General features: G+C 40.9%; 1 protein-coding gene across 5 annotated transcripts in view; it reads left to right on the top strand.

Moving 5' to 3' along the window:
• The window catches only part of Pde4d (phosphodiesterase 4D), a 1097876-nt gene that overhangs the window by 762949 nt on the left and 312079 nt on the right, over positions 1-22848 (top strand). The window contains exon 1 of one of the 5 annotated variants that reach the window (XM_050160347.1): positions 11533-11844. The exons of the other annotated variants lie outside the window; for them this stretch is intronic. Within the exon in view, the coding sequence (XP_050016304.1) occupies positions 11756-11844 (89 nt within the window). The 5' untranslated portion in view covers positions 11533-11755. Of the gene's footprint in view, positions 1-11532; positions 11845-22848 lie in introns of those variants that run through there. 5 annotated transcript variants of the gene reach the window in all.

Below are 22848 nucleotides of genomic sequence, written 5' to 3'. Positions count from 1 at the left end.
TTCCAATGCACTGGCATTGTGCTGAACAGCCTTGCTGAAGGGTGCAAGCCTACATCCATGAGTGTCCTGCTGTTGAATACTCCACAGCCCTCAGAGTAGCTGAGAGCTTGCCAACTTCTTCCAGCATCGATGAAGTCCCTGGTCAGTCACTGGATCCCTTGGCAATTAGACAACTCCCAACAGGCTAAGCATATCCAGGGATCACATCTGTGATCTCTTTACAATGAGGAAGACTGGCCTGGGTCTCCCCCTGAGTCTTATGATGTTTTCAGAAGGCGACCTGCATTTCTAACGGCTTAGAAGACACCAAGCAGACTTGAACAATAGAAGTACAACATAGGATTGCTAAAATCATTAGCGGTTAAATGTGGACTTTTTTCATTTCTTTAAATAATAGATTGTTTTTATGGTTAGCCTAACATTAATACCATATTCACATAAAATATAACAAAAGTTAGGGAAAATTACATGAACAGAAAGTACAATGATTCTCATTTATTGAAATGTCCCTTGTATGAATTTTAGGGGATATTTTGGACAATGTCAGTAACTGCAAAATTCCCACTCATCCACTACCCAGTACTTGACTGACTCAGTATTTATGAAGCATCAAACAGTTCAGAAAGGATTTTACCCAAGAAAAATCTGGAATAAAATCACAGAGTAGCAGCTTTTTATCACTTAGCTGGATATTGATGTTTAAAATTCATAATCTTTGAGTATATTTTTAACAATTAGTTATAATTGATTTACTTTTCTGAGTAAAATTTAGGAACTCATATTGTGTGTGTGTGTGTGTGTGTGTGTGTGTGTATGAGTGCCTGCACATGCTTTGCAATACATGGGTGTGGGCAGAACACATTACTTTTTCCAGTTTAAAGTACAGCCTTTAAAATGGACTCCATAAGAAAGAATGAAAAATTCTAAATTATGTTCAATATAAAGTACAATTCACAAATATTATTAATTTGATATCCTCTTAATTACTTTTAAGTCACTGTGACCAAGCAAGTTAAAAAAAAGAATTTACAGGCAGGCAGACGTGACATTGAAGCTGTAGTTAAGAGCTCATGCCTTAAGACAGCAACCACCAGGCAGCAGAGTCGTAAGCACGAGAGAGAGAGACAGAGAGAGACAGAGAGAGAGAGACAGAGAGAGACAGAGAGAGAGAATGAGAACTAACTGGGAATGGCTGGTCTTCAAAGCTAATCCCATGTGATATACTTCCTCCAACAAAACCACACCCCCCAATCCATCCCAATCAGTTCTACCAGCTGGGGACTAAATATTCAAATATCAGCCTATGGGAGGCATTGTCATACAAACCACCGTATGTATTGTTATAACACTAAGCTTCTTATTATTCAGGTCTACTATAAGAATTACCTGTTGGAAATGATCTCCCAAAGGTTTAGTTTAAGAGTTAAATTCACTGATACACCCAGGAAAATTCTTTAACTGTTCTGTTGTTTTCATTTTTATTGTTTTTTTTTTAATATTCTCATGGGATTAATTTGTAAAGTAAATCTCTCTTTCGAACCATATTATAAATATTTGGTGTTCACAAGTTTCCCGCTCCCCATTAGCTCCTGCTTCAGACCTCTCCCACCTACCTTATTCTCACCTGCTCTGGTCCTCCTAGCCACACCTACAGCACGCTCATTTATTGCTTTACTCATAAGAGGAAGATGTAGACGTTCAGTTGTGAGCACTGTTGAAGTAGGAGCGGCGGGGCTGTGTCCCCTGCACCCAGCTGCCCGCATGGCTAGATTATGCCCCAAAATAATTACACGGAAACTGTATTTTTTTAAACACTGCCTGGCCCGTTATCTGTAGCCTCTTATTGGCTAGCTCTTACATATTGTTCTAACCCATTTCTAATATTCTGTGTAGCCCACGAGGTGGCTTACCAGGGAGGATCTTAACCTGCTTCTGTCTGGTGTGGGAGAATCATGGTTACTCCTTTACTAAGCTTCTTTTTTCCAGAATTCTGTTCTGTTTACTCCACCCACCTAAGGGTTGGCCTATCAAGGGGCTTAGGCAGTTTCTTTATTAGTAAGAAATCACTCCCACATCAGAGCACTTTTGAAACTTTTTATTGCTTTGTTTCATGTGGTGGTGGTCGTAGCTGTGGTGGCTGTGCCCGTGGCTATGGCGGTGGCAGTGATGGTGATGGTGGTGATAGTGTTAGTGGTGGAGGTGCTGATGGTGGCATGGTACTGCCATCTCGTGTTTTAGAGACGTCCCCTAAGGTGAGATTCTGGATTCAAGTGTCCTCGAGGAGCACCAGGTCTCTGGATCTTCAGCCACTTAGTATTGAACTAACTTCAAGCTGACTGAAATAAGAACTTGTGACTATGTATCTCCCATGCTTTACCCAATTAAATGTGATTTATAAGTCTGGCAGGGGCAAGGGTTTGTCCTACCCAGGAGCTTGTTGTTAATGTTGGCGATCTGAAAACCTGCTTTCTGAAATACACAGCAGTAATTCAGCAGAGGGAGTCTCTATGACATTAATAGAAATGGCTTCTTTAACGCTTTGCAGAGAGCTGGGATTTTCATCAAGGCCTTGCTGCTAGCCACTCATCAGCTGGGGGAAAGGCATTTAACTTCTCTGAACATAGTGAAGCCAGCAGTAGCACGGGAAACAAAACTCAGAAGCTACCCTTGACACAATCAGGTCTGTTGTAAATCTCTTGGCTGGTTTGGAGAGGAAGCTAGAAAACACCCTCTAAGTTTTGTTGGCCCTGTGATGGAATGAATACAAATTCACAAAGATAAAGGATTCTATTTCACTCTTCACAAAAATAAGTGATTCTATTCCACTCTATATCAGAGGTTCAGATGCCTTCTTTTGGCCTTTGGTGAATTGCAACTCTTGGCTACACAGGCTAGAAAAGGTGTTTCTACTTCACTCCCATTGAAAATGCAGGGCACTGAGCAGTACACACATGGCTGATGCTTGCTCGCTTCTTCAGCCGTTCCTCCTAAAGGCCTCCCAGCTCTCAGCCTCTGTGGCTCTTCACATTTGGGGCCACTCAACTTTTGCCTTCAGTTTCAGTACCATCCCAAGCTCCCAGTCTTTCCCCAGTATTTAGGGATTTAAAGAACGCTTGCCAATGAGAGAAAAAAAGCATGATCTAGAGATAAAGAGAACAACCTGTTCTCATGCATCTGCCATGTGTTAACATTGGGATAGCAGCAACTTAGTTAAGCTCTCGGAGACTCAGTTTCCCCACCCTGTGAAGTATTGATAATAATGGCCGGCTGACTTGTCCAACTATGTATAATTAAGTAGCTGTTACATGTGATATCTGGTCCTTCCCTATGAAAAATCTTAAGCTTCCTCCATGATATACTGTTCCTTCAGGGGGAGCCTTGTCCCATTCATTCCATTTCTTACTCTGTAGACACCACGAAGGTAGGTTTTACAGTAGAAGGGATCTTAGTTTTAACTGCGTATCTGCTGCCTCTTAGCTTCATGCTCATAGGAACAAATTACTCAAACTTCATAAACCTCCATTCCCGCAGAGATAAAATAGAATAAAAGTAAGGGAAAGCCCAGCAATTGATTACCAGGGATTATAGAACACATCTCATGATCTTATTACAAAATAAGCAGAAATTAGTTATTGAAACCATGATGGTAGGATAAGGAACCAGAGAAAAGTCATTCTGACATTCTGGGGACGTCTGTACACTACTCAATCAATGACCGATGCATCCGGGTGAAGCCAGGTCATCAATGAGGGATCAACAATAGGAAAGTTTATGACCATCGGCTTTAGAAACACTGTCATGGAAAAAAGTCACGTCACCAACACTGAGCACATGGGATTGTTGTTATTTAGAGATTGCTGGTATTTGAGCTCTTCTTGTCTTACTCCTGAGGGAGCAATTTGCTTCGCTGCCTGGTAATTCCAGAATTGTGTTTTCTTATTTATTAACATAACTATAAAAAGTAGGAAGGAGCTATTTCTGGCCTTATTTTGTGTGTGGCCAACAACTCAGAAGCATAGTTGTGCTCAGTGTTGCAAATGCCTTACTAGCTAAACAATCTGTCTTCAGATCCCAAGAGTTTTCAAATAAAAAAGAAAATGAGAATAGCCCTGCATTTGAACCATAGGATTTGAACAACTGGGAAACATTCCATCATTTTTTGTTTTGTTTTTGTTGTTGTTGTGTTCTTTTCCTTGTTTTTATTCCATCTTTGTAAATAAGTACAGAGGATTTTAGTATTGCAAATAAAATATTAACCTTTTAAAACTTAATCAGACACTCTCTATTCTTACGTAAGGTAAAAAAGATAACAAATAGAGAAATGAAATTACCAATCACAGCTAATCCTTGATGCGTAGAAGAAAGAGGGAGAGAGAGAGATCTAATAGTATTTTGCTCATGAAGTAACTATTTTTTATACTTTATTATTTTTATTTGAGGTATACATTTCTCCACTCCCCATCCTGCCTCCCCCCCACACACACACACTCCCAATTTACTCAGGAGATTTTGTCTTTTTCTCCTTCCTAGGTAGATTCATGTATTTTTCTCTTATAGTCTTCTTTGTTGTCTAGGTTCTGTGGGGTTGTGGACTGTAGGTTGGTTATTCTTTGCTTTATGTCTAAAAGCCACTTGTGAGTGAGTGCATACTGTATTTGTCTTTCTGAGTCTGAGTTATCTCAGTCGGTATGATTTTTTTCTAGTTCTGTCCATTTGCCTGCAAATGTCAAGATGTCATTTTTTTTTACCACTGAGTAATACACCATTGTATAAATGTACCATATTTTCCTTATCCATTCTTCAGTTGAAGGGCATCTAGGTTGTCTCTACTTTCTGGCTATTATGAATAATGCTGCTATGAACATGGTTGAGCAAATGTCCTTGTGGTATGATTGAGCATCCTTTGGGTATATGTCTAAAAGGTGTATTTCTGGGTCTTGAGGTAGATTGATTCCCAGTTTTCTAAGAAACTGCCATACTGATTTTCAAAGCAGTTATGAAAGTTTTCACTCCCACAAGTGATGGAGAAGTGTTCCCTGACTCCACATCCTCTCCAGCATAAGTTGTCATCAGTGTTTTTGACCTTGATCATTCTGACAGGTATAAGATGGTATCTCAGAGGTGTTTTGATTTGCATTTCTCTGATGGCTAAGGATGTTCAGTATTTCCTTAAGTGTCCTTCAACCATTTGAGATTCCTCTGTTGAGAGGTCTCTGTTTAGGTCTCTACGCCATTTTAAAATTGAATTATATTTTTTTGTTGTTGTTTTGTTTCTTAAGCTCTCTGTACATTTTGGAGATCAGCCCTCTGTCTTATGTGGGGTTAGTGAAGATCCTTTCCCATTTTGTAGGCAGCTATTTTGTCTTGTTGATCATGGCCTTTGCTTTACAGAAACTTCTCAGATTCAGAAGGTCACATTTATTAATTGTTGCTTTTAGTGTCTGAGCTACTGGAGTTATATTTAGGAAGTGGTTTCCTGTGCCTATGCATTCAAGGCTACTTCCCACTCTCTCTTCTATGAAGTTCAGTGTAGTTGGTTTTATGTTGAGGTCTTTGATCCATTTGGACTTGAGTTTTGTGCATGGTGATAGATATGGGTCTATTTGCAGTCTTCTACATGTCGAGATCCAGTTATGCCAGCACCACTTGTTAAAGATGCTTTTTTTTCTATTTTATAATTTTGGCTTCTTTGTCAAAAATCAGATATTCATAGGTGTGTGGGTTGATATTCAGGTCTTTGATTCAATTCCGTTGGTCCTCCTATCTGTTTTTATGCCAATACCAGGCTATATTCAGTAATATAGCTTGGTAGTAGAGTTTGAAGCCAGGTACTGTGATGCCTCCAGAAGTTTCTTTATTGTAAGGATCGTTTTGATCATCTTTGGTTTTATGTTTTTCAATAAGAAGTTGAGTATTGTTCTTTTGAGGGCTATGAAGAGTTTTGCTGGGAATTTGATGGGCATTGGATTGAAATGTAGATTGCTTTTGGTAAGACTGCCATTTTTGCTATGTTAATTCTGCCTATCCAAGACCATGGGAGATCTTTCCACTTTCTGGTGTCCTCTTCAATTTCTTTTTTCAAAGATTTAAAGTTCTTTTCATACAAGTCTTGCACTTGTTTGATTAGAGTTACCCCAAGATGTTTTATGTTATTTGTGGCTATTGTAAAGGGTGATGTTTTTCTGATTTCTTTTTCAGTCCTATATATCATCTGTATATAGGAGAGCTACTGATTTTTTTGAGTTACTCTTATATCCTGCTACATTACTGAAGGTGTTTATCAGTTATAGGAGTTCCCTGGTAGTATTTTTGGTGTCACTTATGCATATTATCATATTATCAGCAAATAATGAAAGCTTGACTTCTTTTCCAATTTGTATCCCATTGATTTTTTTTGTCTTATTGCTCTAGCTAGAACCTCATATACTATATTGAATAGGTATGGAGAGAGTTGACAACATTGTCTTGAGCTTCTCTTCTTTTAGTTTGATGTTGGCTGTTGGTTTGCTGTATATTTCCTTTATTATGTTTAAATATATTCTTTGTATTCATAAGGAACATTGCCAAACTTTTTTTATGGAGCTATAGTTACCCTGATACCTAAATCACACAAATATACAACAAATAAATAGAATCACAGACCAATCTCCCTCATGAACATTGATGCAAAAATACTGGCAAACTGAATACAAGAACGCGTCAGAAAAATTATCCACCATGACAAAGTAGGCTTCATCCCAGAGATGAAGGGATGGTTCAACACAGGAAAATCCGTCCATGCAATCCACCATATAAGTCATATAAACAACTAGAAGAGAAAAAGACACATGATCATTTCATTAGATGCTGAAAAAGTAACCATTTTTAAAGGACTTTTTTTTTAACTGAAAATGCTTTTAACAGGATAAAGTCCCTTCTTCTCCTCTCTTAAAAAGTAACATTGTTAATGGTAGTACCTAGAGTGTGTGTGTGTGTGTGTGTTTAGGATACTTTTATGTAAATTACCATTTTGTTCCACTGAAAACCTCTGCAAAGACCCTGTAACCAGAGTGGATGTGTTAGGCATTGAAAATCAGCAAGGTCATGTGACACAGTATAGTATAGCTCTATTGTCTACTTCCTTGGACTTCCCCTTTCCTGAGCATTTGCCTGATGGTGTTTCCTTTTAAAATAAAATTCTTTAAGGCATTTTGGTAGTAATAGTTTGCTTGTAATAGTGATGCTAGTCTTTTTGATTCATTGTTTTATTTATAATTTTTATTTTTCTGGAAAGGGAAGGTAATTAAAGTAACACACACACACACACACACACACACACACACACACACCTGTTCTTTAACTGCTAAGCTATAACTCCAGCCCTTCTTCCTACCCTACTTAAGTATTTAGGAGTTCCATCAAAGGTTTGATCTAATTGTCTTTCAAATTTCTAAATCATTTTTATATATGCTTCATTATAGATGGGGACCTTAAGTAAAAAATTTGATCCACAATCCACAGTGGAATTGATCCTTTATTCTTATATTTAAGCATGTCATTGCTTATTGTGTTTGTCAGGTCCTATTGATCTCCACGTTTCAATGGTAATTTATCTACTTGCATCCTGGGACATATAAGAGAGTGGATATATTTACAACTGATTAAAATATAGACCATGCTGTCCTAATGCTTTCAACTGCATTCCAGTACATAAATTAATTGGTCTCCATTTTAGAACTTGGAATTATTGACCTGTAAATCAACTAAACTCACATAAGGCTTGGAATGGAAATAGTTTATTTCTATAAATGAAAAGTGAAGTGTCTGCTGCAAAATAATGCTAAGAACTTCTTTGAATTACAAAAAACTTCCACCCACAGAAATAATCTATCATTTATTATCACAAGTAATTAATGTAATAAAGCCTCTCATAAACATACATAAAAAAAATGTAACTGGTCTTAAAGGACATTACTTTCAATAAGTGTACCAGATAGTTGTCGAAATTCCTTTTGTTACATGCCTTTATAATTGATCATTTTAAAATGAAAATTTTATGGTTTTATTTTTAATTAAAATATAATTAAATCACTTCTCCCCACATTCCCCCCCCTGCAGCTCCTCCCATGACACCTTCCTGTAACCCTTCCTATGGTCCCCTCACCCATCATTCCTTCTCAAATTGATGGCCTCACTTTTTCCGTTGTTGTTGATACGTATATAAAAATGCATAGGTACATAGTGTAACCTGCTGAGCTCTGAGTCTTTTCCTGTGTGTATGTGATTTCAGAGCTTACCACTTTGTGTTGGGGAGCTGATTAAGAGGCTCACCTCAGAGAAGCTAATGTCCCCTCTGGTATTTGCCCATTGTTCTTTGACTACCCCACGAGAATTTTTTCCTCTTCCACAACAACATATTTATTGATATTATCAGTGTTCGGGTCTTGAAAATCCAAATATTATAATACTACTCTCATCAGAGGTAACTGCTAGCTATACAGCGAATGTTCACTTCTGTAACTTCTAGCTTAGAGTCCTTAACCAACAACTATTTCAAAATGAAGCATTATCCTGAAACCCCTTTATCTGACTGCTCTGGTTTCCTGAGGCAATACATTTCAACACAGCGCAGCCCCGCTAGGTAATGTAACTCTATTTCTCTGGTCTACTTCACATGCGCTAACTCTCTCTGATCCTGTTTGCTCATGACTCAGTATGTAAGTAAATGAATCCACATGTGCTTATGTTTTATTTTCCCCACATCTGTATCCACGAGTCTCAGTTTAACTTCGGGTGGCTGGCTCCTATAAAGGAAATCCCGAGTTTCTGGGTCAGACCCCAACACCCAAATCTGTCATTTGCAGCATCTGGAATCTTGGAACAAAACTAGGAGAATTATTCAAGAGACCAAAAAGAAGAGACAGGGTGCCTTTTTAGAACTCTGTAGAATATAAGGTCTAAGTGGCTGCAGGAGTTGGGTGCTTGGAGGAGATTTAGGGCAGATTGGGATTCCTGCAATCTTTCCTATATTGGAATAAGTTTAATCTTTAATTATTATTATTATTATTTATAATTTCATGTATGAGTACTTTATATAACAATAAGAACTAGAGAGGAAAAACTTTGGCTTTGTGAGATTAATTCAAGTATTTAAAGTTTTCTGCTCTCTTTCTACCTCTAAACATAGGACATGAAAGTTGTAAGTTGCTGGCTGGAGCATAAATACAGCAAAGGTGTCCTCTAGAAAACATTGTTTGTTGTGGCTTGACATTTCATTTGCCTAAATTCTCACGTCTGTAGAGTAATGGCCAGTCCCTAATATTGTGGGTATGGTGGTGCATCCCTTTAACCCAGTACTTAGGAAACAGGGCTTCTATGAATTCAAGAATAGCATGGTCTACATAGCAAGTTCCAGGCCAAGGTTGCATTGTGTGTGTGTGTGTGTGTGTGTGTGTGTGTGTGTGTGTGTGTGTGTGTAAACAAAGGAAATAAATTACTAGTGAAAATCTGTCTGGAGACTTGGTCTGGATGGAAAGATAGGGTTTATCTTATTGTAAATAAAACTGTGGGGAAGGAAATTTGACCTCATGGCTCTGTGAGTTCAAGCTCTTGTCACTAAGCCTGGTGACGTGAGTTCAGTACCCACAAACCATAGGGTGAAAGATAGAGAACCAACTTCCTCCTACCTGTTTTCCTCTGACATGTGTAGGCCTCAAACACACAACACTCATGTCTGCAAATAAAATTAATGTGTTTTTAAGTTATAAAAGTAAGACTATGATAACAGGTAATATTGGGGAGCCTCAAAAGCTTTCCGTAAGTACCAGACACTAATGATGCTGTTTGCCCTGCAAAATGTAGAACCTCGTGTAAGGAAGATTTCAATCTTTCGTGAGAGATGAAAGTATCGGGTCTATTCTCCTATTTCTGTGTGTTCTTCTTCTCTCTTTATACCCAATCTCCTCTTCTCGTGAGCCCTGCAGGACCCCTCCCTACCTGAAAAGTCGACCGGTTTTCCTATACTGCCTAGCTTTAGTATTATACAGAGCCATTCTGCTAAATACGAAGTTGTCCGTCTACGTAGTACTGTGTTAGGAATGGAGCTGCACTGCCTAAAAGCTACCCCTGCATAGAGATGAATAGATTGATGGGAACAAAGTGGCAACTGGAATTTCACACACACACACACACACACAAAAAAAAAAGATGGCCTAGGCCTTGGCCCCTTCTAATAATTCCAGGACCTGCCTTCCCAGTACGAAATCAGAATTCTTCCCTAGAAGTACAAAGGCCATTTGTTAATCAATAAAATATTGCAGGTTGGTTCCAGCAGAGTTTGTTGAGACTGGAGCTCTTAGCTTCAAGGTTGCTGATATGCCAGGCAGCTACCTCTCCCTCTCTGAGTAGGCAGGTCAGGTAATAAAGGCATGCGACTGTCCAGATGTTTTGTACTGCACATCTCCAGAGCATGCAGCTCTTACAGAATCTCCCTACTGTGCGGGATGCGGTTATAGTAATCGCCTTACTGAATATCTTCATCGTTTTGTCAGAAATCATGTGAGCATTCTGGTCAATAAGAACGGGTGTTCGGGATCTTTCATACCAGCAGGCACGGAGATGATCCCTTAGGGCGATTGGTCAATTTTGTCCCGCTCGGAGGGGGTTAACCACTTTCCAGAGTTCTCCGAGCTTCTCTAATCTTATCCTAGACAAGTGGACCTCTGCCTTGGTTTACAATCGAGGTCACAGGCAGGGTAATGCTCAGACAGGGTCCAATGGAATTATGCTGTGTGGTCAACATTAAATACCTCTGGCTTGTGAGAGGTGATGACGACAGCAGAGTCCCTTGACTCCTTGAAGACCTCTTGAAGTAGAAGTCTCCACGCTGTATGCTGGACTGGTCAACTGTGCCGCCGAGCCCTCTTCCGCTTCATCATGAATGTGTCTTGCCTGAGAGTTGCTCTAAGGGATTTGTTCAAGAGTGAAGGACTGTTTCTTAGGGAACAGAAGACAGACAAGACATTGATCGCTGTTGTCAAAGTCACTCACAGCTCACTCCGCAAGGTGACACGGCTGCGGCGTCTCTTAGAGGGAAAAGTTGCCAGAGGCGCTGAAAGTGATCTGCCTGTTTTCTTCTCACACTGACTGACTGGCAGGGAGGTGATGGTTTCCCCACAATTACTAAATCCTTGGGGAAGGCTTGCTAATAGTGACAATTTCTCCTTGTATCTAAGAGAATTTGGAATAAGGAAAACGACTTTGGTAGCTAACCTGGAAACTGAATACTCCCTGTCAAGTTTCTCAGTCACGGATACGTGTTAATTTCTTCTCTGACCCTCTGGTCGCTACTTTTTAACATATTCACGGTTAATATAAAGCCGACTCATTTCCGTCAATACCTACTGGTTGGTGTGTCTACAGGTGTGGGGTGTGAGACAGTTTTCAGGAGCTGTGTGTGGCTGTGCTATTTAGTCTGGGCTATATTTAAAAGCCAATTTTCAAGGGAGTGTCCCTGACACTAATAGTGAGGGCAAGTCTGGGTGAAGCAAGCTCTGTCGCAAAGGGCAAGTGTCACACAGCAGGAAGTGCTGGCCACCCTTTCCAGCCCTGCCTCAGCCAGCCCGCCACCTCGCTGTCAGCACATACCACCCCACTGAAGAAATGCCCTCATTCAGCCACAAGTGCCTCTTGCAGCTTGGAGGGCCCTCCCGCCCCAGGGTCCTGGCCTCGCTCTGACGTTCAACTGTTCCTGTGGATCCTGGCACCCTCTTTACAAATGGCTTTTGTTTGGGATCCACTGGGAGTCACAGTGGCAGGACCATCTCCAAGAACTAGAACAAGATTGCGGTTCTCAAAGTCCTACAGGTATGGCAATTTCCTTTCGGGTGCAGCGGAGTTGCTTGCATCTGCCCTGGGTCCCCTTGCAAGTTAACTCTGTGGGTCCACTTAATTCGCGAGGTAGGTTTCATTGTCAGCGTTTGAAATCGGAGCTGACTTATTGTAAACATTCGAAATGGCCAGCGGGTGTGCGGCATGTGGGAACCCCCAGAAGCTGAAGGAAATTGCCTCACTCTCAGAGCTCATGCTGAGAGTCGAGAGGTTAACTTGGCCAAGCCTCCCAGTCGCAGTACTCAAATCTAGAAAAGAGCAAATGTGTCCCCTTGCCTAATCAATTGCTATTGTTGAAAAGTTCCCCTTGCTTCACTGTAAGATAATTCTCTAGCTACCAAGAACGATGTCTGAGCTAATGAAAGAAGCAAACAACAGCTACAGAAACCACAGAAGTTGAAGTGACAGGTTAAAGCCCACATTGAAAAGCTGAAATTAAATCTACAATCCACATGGAGACTTTAAAACTTGCCCCACAGAATGAGATGACAGAAATTCTAAATTAGTGCTTTATATAATCCTGTATTTCTAATGCTTCCCCCTGGAAATCATAGGAAAACTCTCAATCACATGCCTGCTACAAATTATCAACAGTCTTCTCCAGAAAAGCTTAGTTAATTTTAACCAAATACCTGGCTGTTCCGCTGGAAGCAAATGCAGCAACAGCAAACAAGAGTGAAATTGTTTATATCATCTTAAGAATGGGTCTTTGTTATTTAGGTCAGCTACAACAAATTTAGATATAGGTGCCAGGCTTATATAAAAGTATGCACTATTTTTGAGTTAAATCATCCTCTAAAATTACAGAGAACACATTTTAAGTTTGGATTAAAATGTTAATGACTTACTTGCTTCAGACCAGAAAGGAAAAAAAAAATTTCACCGTCAAATAAAGTGTATTTCCCCTAGTATTAATTTTTATGTAAAAAGTCAGAACGTATACAACAGGATAATCTTGACAATATTTAAGAATAGAATATTTCTGTTCTAGAATTTTTTTTGATGAACTATAAAAATTGGGAAAATCAAACTACAAAGACCGAATATCTTTGTCTGTAGGCAAACACTGACAAGGGATAAAGGGGCTCTTAGCAAAATATGTAGATAGTGCTTTTACTAACGTCCATTAAAACAACAATAATAAGCATTGCCTTAATGATGTTAATTGATGAAGACATTTGGTTGCATGTTAGAAAGCATGTGCCTTCGAAAACTTCGCGTCAAGGAATGTCTGTGGTCTGCTTGTTTATAATTGGCATCCTACACCTGGCTATGTGTCATCCCGGGCTCAGTACTTATTAACAGAGTCTTAAATATTGTTGCGCATGTGTCTGAGATTTCTAGGTTTCTCTCACCTTTCAGGTCCTAAAGCAAGCTCTGTAGTCTTCCTGCCGAGTAGATAGCATGAGAGGAAACTGTGACTCAGGGAGCAGAAGAATCTGAGATCCCTTCAAAAGTGCAGTGTTGAAGTTCTGCTACATTTACAAATAATTTATGAAAGGTGCCCCTTTTCTCTATCAAAGACAGGCATTTCCTTGGCCAAGCTCTGGTTCTTTCCAAATCCATATAAATGAAGAAGGAGTCTCCATTATCGGTGTCCCACACTTTAATTCTTGCATGCTTTATTTGTGATAAGTTAAAAGGTTGATGATAGTATCTCTGATAGCCTTCAAGGGCCAGTCCCTCTGGGAAACCTGAGCAACTTCATCACTTCTTCATTTCCTCTTGATTTGAAGCAATTCCTTCCATTAGGGTGAATTGAACTTTTGTACACACTGTGTTCTTGTTGTGGGTCCTACAATTGTCTTCCCAAATGGAATGTAGAACCCTTTGTAGTCAGAGACTTCCTTAGGACATCGCTGGCTACTGTCTGTAACCTACTCTTAAGTTCATGCCTTTCACAACTCAAATTGAGTGGAAGGCCAAAGAGATAGGAATGTACCTATTCCCCAGAGACCCAGAGACTTCTCAGCTCTCTAATAGATTATGCTTGCAGCCACAGTGATACACGAGAATGAAAAAATCATGCCTAACATGTATCTTTACATTTGAAGCAGACAGTACACGATAAGTCATTGTGTGTGTGTGTGTAGATGCACACAGACACACACACAAGCACATATGTGTATATATACTTACATGCCACAGTTAGCTTTTGACTACCGTCTAGCATTCTTGAGAGTCAAAGCAATGAACCGCTCATTGAAAACATTCAAAACTTACTTTAATTTCAGACACTTTACAAACTTTCTCATTTTCTTTTTAACGTACAATATCTTTTTAAAACGTGGCAGGAATAAGCTGCTCTTGGACTTTAAGAGGTGTTGGATATGAGTCCACTATTTAAGCAACAGAAGGACCTGGCCATTAGCCAGTATTTCTTCATTTGATTTCTACGATGTAAGACTGTTTTTCTGGGGCACAATATTTATGTATTTATATATTCTGTAATAATTCTCCAGTGTGCCTAGTATGGTGTCGCTTTTTTCTTTGACTGTCAAACGGATAGTGACATTTGATGCAGGTGGCACACAGAGCATTAAACTTAGTGAGTTTCTTTGGCTAAGTTTCCACTCCATGGTGGCATATGGGCTCCAGGAGAAGTACTTCTGTGAGACACAAAACTCAGCTCCTGGGTCTGATTTGTCCAAGGGCTGGAAAAGCATGTGGTGATTATGGTGGCCTTTGAGAAAGAAACTCTTCATTACAAAATGTTCAAAATAGACTGGAAATTAGATTTTCAGTAGTGCCAAGTCTTTTGTGAGCAACATATATTTGGGGAAATAACAAAATAATTATATATAGCTTTTTTTTTTTTCATGAAAGGGTTCCTGACTGTTCTGGTACTCACTTTTTAGACCAGGCTGGCCTTCAACTCACAGAGATCCATCTGCCTCTGCCTCCCAAGTACATGGATTAAAGGTGTGCACCACCACCACCCGACTTTTTATATAGCTTTTTAAAGTAAGTTTGAGTCCATACAAAAAGAGAAAGTTATGTGAAGCTTCAGAAGCTAAAGATGAAGGATTTCTACCCTGAAAAACCACATGGAAGAAGGAGAGACCGCTCAAATTTGTCTACACCCCCCCCACACACATAAATAGATAAATGTAAGAAAAACCGGCTTTTAATAGGGAGAGATAGAAAGACAGTGGGGACTGGGAAAGGCAGGCAAGGACACGCAGGGGAGTGGAAAAGAAGGGAGGGGGAGGGGAGCAAGGGAGAAGATTACATAATAACGACCTTTCCTCTGTGGATTCCCAATGGCATGCCAACAGTGTTTAAAGCCATAGGATCCCTGTCAGCAGCAGGGAGCCACTTGAGAAGGTGACTTCTGTTTCCAAGGACATGCACTGACTGCCTCCCCTAGGCTGGGACCCACTCACTTAAGTCCAGTCTCTCTGGAGCAGCCTCTCACATCTGTTTTGGAGAAGAGAGAAGAATATGTTAGATTTGCGAAAATGGTGTGATTGATTTATTTTAGGTATTTACAACTAACTTATTTTTTATTTTTTTTTTAAAGAAAACAAACTTTTTTCATTTTACATACCAATCCCAAGTCCCACTCTCTCCCCTCCTCCCATTCCCTCCACCTACACCCATCGACCCCTTGCTCTGGGGAAGGACCCTCCCTACTATATCTAGGCTAAGCAAGGTATCCATGCAAACATAATAGATTCCCAAAAAGCCAGTACAAGCAGTAGGGGAAAATCCTGGTGCCACTGCCCGTGGCCCCACAGTCTGCCCCAGCCATGCAATTGTTACCCACATTCAGAGGGACTAGTGTGGACCTATGCTGGGTTCTTCCCTGTCCAGGTGGAGTTGGTGAGCTCCCATTAGCTCAGGTGAACTGTTTCAGTGGGAGTCCCCATCATGGTCTTGACCTCTTTCCTCATATTCTCAGTCTTCCCACTTTTTAACTGGACTTTGGGAGCTCAGTCTAGTGCCCTGATGCAGGTCTCTGCCTCTTTTTCCATCAGTTGCTGGATGAAAGCTCTGTGGTGACATTGAAGATATTCATCAGTCTGACTACAGGGCAAGGCCAGTTAGGGCACCCTCTTCTCTATTGTTTAGGGTCTTAGCTAGGGTCATCCTTGATGATTTCTGGGAAGTTCTCTAGTGCCAGGTTTCTTGCTAGCCCCGTAATGGCTCCCTCAATCGAAATATCTCTTTCCTTACTCTCATTCCTGTCCTTCCTCCATCTTGACTATCTCACTCCTTCAAGTTCTGCTCTCCACTCTCCATCCCCTCATCTTCCCCTTCCACCCTTCCTACTCCCCCCACCCCCATGCTCCCAATTTTGTCAGGCGGTCTTGTCTATTTCCCCTTTCCAGGTGGATCTATGTGTTTTTCTCAGGGTTCACCTTGGAACTTAGCTTCCCTAGGACCATGAACTATCGACTCAATAGCCTTTGCTTTACAGCTAGTAGCCACACATGTCTCTGCAGAAAATGCCTTCTGACTTTCCTTCCCCCTGTACTGATGATAGGGGTCATGAGGTACTCTGCAAAACTGAAATTCTCAGATAATAGGGTGAACTCGATTTTGCCAATTGTTTCAACATTTTTTACCTCCCCAGAGTTTTAGCAGAATTGCCAAGGCAGTTAAACACATTGAGTGTACTGGAGCCCCATTGCAGGACTAGTAAAATCTCACCACCACACAGTGACACAGAAAAGGAAAAGTAATACCTGCTCAAGTGAGAAAACTTTAATATCTGAAGGCATCTCCTTGGACTCTGAAAAGCGGGTACCAATCTGTCTCTTTGACCTGTGGGCTTTTCACTGCAGCAGGTGTGAATTTCATAGGGAAATGCATGGTCTGTGGCTACTCTTTGCCTCTTACTATACCCAAGAAATAGACAGGAATCGGTGACTATGGTATCAAAGTTGTCAGTGTCTGCCTGGAAACACTGGCTTGATCCCTTCGCTTAGGAAGGGGGTGCTACCAGCCAATCAGGAGATCTGGAACACTGCATTCCATAGCTCTTCCAAGGAGAAGCTACCATGTGGCATTTTTTTAGTTCTGAGAACTTCTCGGGTTGTTTCTATTGTTTCTAGTGATCCCCGGCTCATCTCATTTTCTTCCTTAGAGTTAAGTGAAGGGAATGGGTAGAATTGCTGTCAAATAGTCGAGGAAGAAGAGGGGATTTGGAAACCAAGGACACGCATAGAGGAGAGTCAGGAAGTCGGGACCAAGAACAATAGGAGCTAAGTGGAGTGTGGTGGTCCAGGTCTTTAATTCCTGCACACAGGAGGCAGAGGCAGAGGCAGACGAATCCATGAGTTCAAAGTCAGCCTGGTCTACAGAGCTTGTTCCAGGACAGTCAGGGCTACACAGAAAAACTCTGACTTGGGGTTGGGGGAGAAGAATAAGGGCTCATTTTATAGCAGGTGCTTAACCCATTCCCAGAGGTGTATGCTATCTCATATACGTAGATCTACAAAAGAGCCACAGGCAATGGATTCAGCACACCTCAGTTTTATGAATGAAGCAAGACAGTATGGAGAAGCTTCCCTAAGGATGAACTCTGGCTTACCATCCTACAACTTGGACACCTGAGAGGAAAAGGAGAGGAAAAAAAAGGAGAAAAAGAGGGAGGGAGACAAAGGAAGAGAGGAAAGAAGGGAGGGACAAAAGGACAGAGAGAGGAAAGGAGGGAGAGAGGGAGGGAGGGAGGGAGGGGGAGAGGTGAAGGGACAGAGGGAAGGAGGGAGGGAGGGAAGGATAAGGTGGTGTGGGAGGGGTAGAACAAAGGAAAGGGNGGGGGGGAGGGAATGGCACTGTGATTTTATGTGATCTGTTTCCTCCCTGAGGTTTTTTTTTTCTTCCCTTCTTGTACTTTCATCTGACTTTTTCATCTAACAAAAACCTCTAGTCATATTGTAAAATTCTGTTGCAAAAATGTTGCTCCTTGGCCAGCTGCTCAAAGATCAAGAGACCAGTTAGAGACTAGCATCATCGTCCATGGCATGCATAGCCTGATCATTAAACTAGTCTTCTTATTGGACCTGAAATTGTGAGTATATTTACTAAGCTGACAATGAAAAATCAATCACTCACAGTTAACGTTTATACTTAATAAAAATGTCAGTATAATCCGTCACTGACATTATGGCGAGGCACAGCACAGACTAGGTGACTTTGGCTTTTGAGCCAAACACCAGGCATGCTTAAATGCCGGCTCTGTTGATTTCTCAGTTGGGCAGTTCTCCTGGCCTCCAGAAACCAATGCCATGTCTATAAATGGAAAATGAAAACACCTACTTTATAAGGTCATTGTGCAGATTGAGCGAAAATATGTGCACAGAGACAGGCCTTCCTGCCACCTCTTTTATAGCATTTTCTACACGTCCCTTGTCACTTCATGAATTTTGTGATGTCCCTCCTCAAATATGTTTTAGAGACTAGATGCCATTCCTGAGACCACTTCTGGTCCCAGAATTGTGTAACACGGCTGACTTAGAGACAGTGTGCTCCCAGGCACTTTGTACATGCATACAAGTTTACCTTGGAAGTCGCAGAAGTTGGCTGGCACTAAAGCCGTAACGCTGAAGTTCAAATTTCCACATCATTACTTACAGACAACTATTTGACATTAGAAAATTTGCTGAACTCCATGTGCCTTGGTTTCCTCCTCTTTAAAGCCGAGTGAAGTGTGGACTGTGTTGGCTGTGCAAAGTTCCCCTTCCATAAACAGCCCTAAAGTGAAGGCTAACTATTCTTAACTCTAGGACATACGTTCTGCATAGCAAAGACTTTTTTTCTTGTTTGTTCTTCTTGTGTATTCTACTCCCTGGGGGTGGGCGGGGGCTTTTGGCATGCCGTTAATGTTTGGTATATGCACTGAGTTAATAGAACTGTTAGGAAATATTTTCAGCCCTCTGCTAAGCATGGGGCCCTCTGATTCTCTCTGTTGCCTTTATGGTAAAGCAGGGTTGGTGATGATGGGACCTGACTGCTCTCTTGGATAGATTAAGAACCCATAGGCTGTGTCCTATAAAAATCTCTGTCCCATGTGTCAGCCCCATTCAATCCAAAAGCATTTAACTCGATGCCTTCAGTCAGACAGCCAGGGCAGACACTTGGAGCTCACATGATAGTGCTGGGTAGCCTAGTTATTAAGAAGTAGTGAATGTTGAATATATATTGTCATTTTAGTATATTTTATTTGACTTTAACTTGCTGGGTTTTTTGTTTGTTTTTGTTTTGTTCTTGTTTTCTGAGACAGCCTTTTTCTGAGGTGCCTTAGCTGTCCTGTAGATCAGGCTGGCTCCAAACTCACAGAGATCCACCTGCCTCTGCCTCCCTAGTGCTGGGATTAAAGATGTGCATGACCACTGCCCAGCCACTTTCTGTAATTTTTAATAGTTTCTGAACATACTAACTTATAAATATTCCTAACATCCATGGCTCTCAGCAACTATGACAGCCATTTCAGCACACCTTTATGCCTGATACATAAGTAACCCTTGGAAACATTCCCCTGACTACAATAGTGTTGTAGTAAGGGGTTAAAATGGATGAGATCTCTATAGGAAATGAACATATTAACAATAAAGAAAAAAAACAGAATTGAGATAGGAGGTTTGGCTTGGGAAAGTCAGAAAGCCTTCATCAAGAAAGTGATCATTTATTTTACTTTCAATTAAAACATCCATTCCATACATCCATGAATACATTTGCAGTCCCTGGCATCCAACCTGTGACTCAGAATTAATTGCACCACGACAGTGGAACCGTGTGGAAGCCAGCCTCATTACTGACTTTGTGATGCAGCCTAGTGAATGAATATTGCCTTTGCTTTTCCATCACTGTGAAAATCCAAGAAGAAGAGAAGGGAGAAGAACAAGGGAAGAGGAGGTGGGAAGAGGGACACTTTTCTGTGTGCTTTCGGCTCCTTTGTTTCTTGTAACTTTCTGAAAGGATCTTGTGTAGAAATATTAAAGTAAAAAAATTGTAAGTTAAAATTTAACATCAGCAGTGGAGCCTATAGTATTAGATGTTGGGACTTGCTGGGTCTTTCTGCACATGTTTCTGCAAAACATAGATGTCAGTGTAAAGGCAATGAAGTAATGAATGTTCCATCTTCCAAGGCAATCGTGTAAGTCAGGTAGGGCCATGGGTCCCTTTAATCCAAGCCCTTGGGAGGCAGAGGCAGCCAGATCTCTATGAGTTCCATGTCACCCTAATCTGCACAGGATTGTATAGTAAGTCTCCGCACCAAGAAAGAGGGGGAGAGCAGGAGTAATCTTATAAGTTTTAAATCTTACATTAAAAGAAAGCTGGCCAGAGCAAACTTCTCTAACGCATACATTTTCAGCCTGGAGCTTATAAATATTATTTTCTTAAGGCTTGTCACTTGATCCCTTTTGGCAATTATCTTGTCTTTAATTGATTTGCGGATTAGCCCCTGAACATTGCTATGCTTAAAGAATGCCCTGGTGTGGTCTGTTTATGCAGGGAAGCAAAATAGATTGACTGAGAGGAGAGGCTTAAGTCTATAAACTATTCTTGGTTTGGGGCACTTTTTTCTTTTTGCATACTAGCATTGTTTGGAAAGAGGATGAAAAATTAACAGAACCTGATCCATGTTTTCATCCAAAGGGAAGATTTATGCACTGTTGAGCAGTCACGTTAACTTGGTGATGTAAGTGCATTCTCTAGTAAAAGGGTGCTCATTTTAGGAGAGAGGAAAACATAACCGAAGACAAAGATGCCTTCCTGCCATCTCTAGGTAGACCTGCCACAAAGCCCTCATCGGCTGTTTGCAGGAAGGGCGCCTGCTCTGATCTCGGCACTGCAGGGTAGAAATATCTCCTTACTCATACTCAGAGAACAGCTTTCTCTCATGTCTGACTGCCAGTCCTTGGCAAACGATGAGATGTTTTCCGCCATAACTTTGCTTCTTTGTTCCTTGCTAAAATATTCGAGATGCCTATTGACCACGGTGGTAGAGAGATTGTCAGGAACCCTAACTCTCATGGAATCGTTTATGACTTTTGGCTCCCTTTACAAGGAGAACAAGGGACCTTGTATAACTGCTGGGCTCTGTGCTGATGTCTGACATGCATGGGGAAAAGCAGCATGCAGTTTCTCTGCCCAAAGCAAATCTGGGTGGACTGAAACCTGTGCATCAGGGAGGTGCACCTTGCAGAAACACGTAGAAAGGAACGGGGGAAATGGCTGGTTAGGAAAGGAGAGTTTTCAAAACTTAATGTTCATATTCATTCTGCCTTTTCTTTTTATAAAAAGCGTTTTGCCTACAAAGTTTTGTGACCCTTCACTATCTATGAGACGTAACTGTGCCACTCTTGAGAAAAGTGAACAAGTCTCTGTTCGCACACACAAGCAGCACAGCACCCTAATCTAGACCAAATGACATCTGCTCCCCAGGATGCCCCCCTCAGGATCTGCTCTAGTCGCCAAGAAGTTTCCTGCTACCCCGACTTCCTAATAGCGTCACTGCCTGGTGAGTGGTTTTGAACTCTACCCGAAGGCTGGGGAGTTGGATGAGCATGCAACTCATAAGGATGAGAACCAGAGTTCCAGTCCCGAGCCGCCAAGTACAGACCCTCATTGAGACTCTCTTCCTTAATGACTCAGACTTATGCCAGGTTAACTAAAACTAGCCATTACACTCAGTTTCAGTATAGAATAACATTTTTACATTGTGTGCAGATGAATTTCCTAATCTATCAAGAATCCTAATTAGCAGCCGGGCGGTGGTGGTGCATGCCTTTAATCCCAGCACTCGGGAGGCAGAGGCAGGCGGATCTCTGTGAGTTCGAGGCCAGGCTGGTCTACAAGAGCTAGTTCCAGGACAGGAACCAAAAAGCTACAGAGAAACCCTCCCCCCCAAAAAAAATCCAAAAAAGAATCCTAATTAGCAAGAATAGTGAAATAGTTTGTTGTATTTTTAAAGGTTTTGTCTCTGACTTTAAGTTCTAACTTTAATATCCTGTAGCCAGGTTAAGTCAAGGTTTTACTTTTGTCTTGAAAAAGTTGCTTTAGACTTGATCTAAACCACCTCAACCCATTTTGACGCATCAGTGAATACACGAGTAATGTGTTATGGAGCTATAAATATGTGTTACTTTTCCAATTATTTTTATCCATGCGTGCAAAGCAGCTTTTTCCTTTATACTTTCTTCACTTTTATTTTTTGATATTGTCATTATGATTTTTCTGTATCAAGATTCTGTTGCTATATCACCCTCCTTTCTAAGTCATTTGCTCTCCAGTTCATCATAACCCCACCAATGGTCCCAGTCTGGCTTTTGGCATTATCAATCAAGCAAATCATGTTGTCCCAGGCTCAGTCTATACCATACCAAATGTGACCATCAATTTCTAAGATGCCTGCAGATGTTTAATTGTAGCATGGGTTGTTACTCTGGGTCCTGTTTCTTGACATTTTCAGAGTCTAGTCCTAATTCTAGCTGAGTGTGGTGATGTCCACCTGTAATTCCAGCTCTTGTGGGTAGAGGCAGTGAAGTAGGGGATGGAGACTCAAAGCCAACGCTGAGCCACATAGAAAGACCCAATGCCAAGAGGAGGAAATGGAGGCCTGTGGCCTTTCGATTTGTGATATATTGGGGAATAAATAGCAACATCAAGGCAGCATAATTGTATTCTAGAGGTTTAATAACATGAAGTACTATATATTACCATTAACACATTGATTATTCGAAACATTCATCTTTTAAGTATGTGATTCCTACAGGAGGAGCAAATTAGAAATTAGTTAATAATTCTTTACATCATCTCTTAATTTCTACCTTGGGAGGATGTCTGGGTGGTGTTCCTTCAGATTGTTCACAAATGAGGTTTTCCTAAAAAGGTAATTTTTGTGAACAACATTCCTTGGTGTCTAATTTTCTGGGTTTAGTTCTAAGTCCTATTAATTCTTTCTTGTCACTCAAATTATTTCTAGTATTTTGCAAATAGTGGTCTCAACAGTTAATGGTTTCCTCAGTG

Source organism: Alexandromys fortis, unplaced genomic scaffold, assembly GCF_014885135.2.
Source record: "Alexandromys fortis isolate MF-2015 unplaced genomic scaffold, M_Fortis_MF-2015_v1.1 scaffold_76, whole genome shotgun sequence".
In the NCBI taxonomy this organism is placed as follows: domain Eukaryota; kingdom Metazoa; phylum Chordata; class Mammalia; order Rodentia; family Cricetidae; genus Alexandromys; species Alexandromys fortis.
Note: the sequence above shows the minus strand (reverse complement) of the source record. Positions and strands in the feature narration are given on the sequence as shown.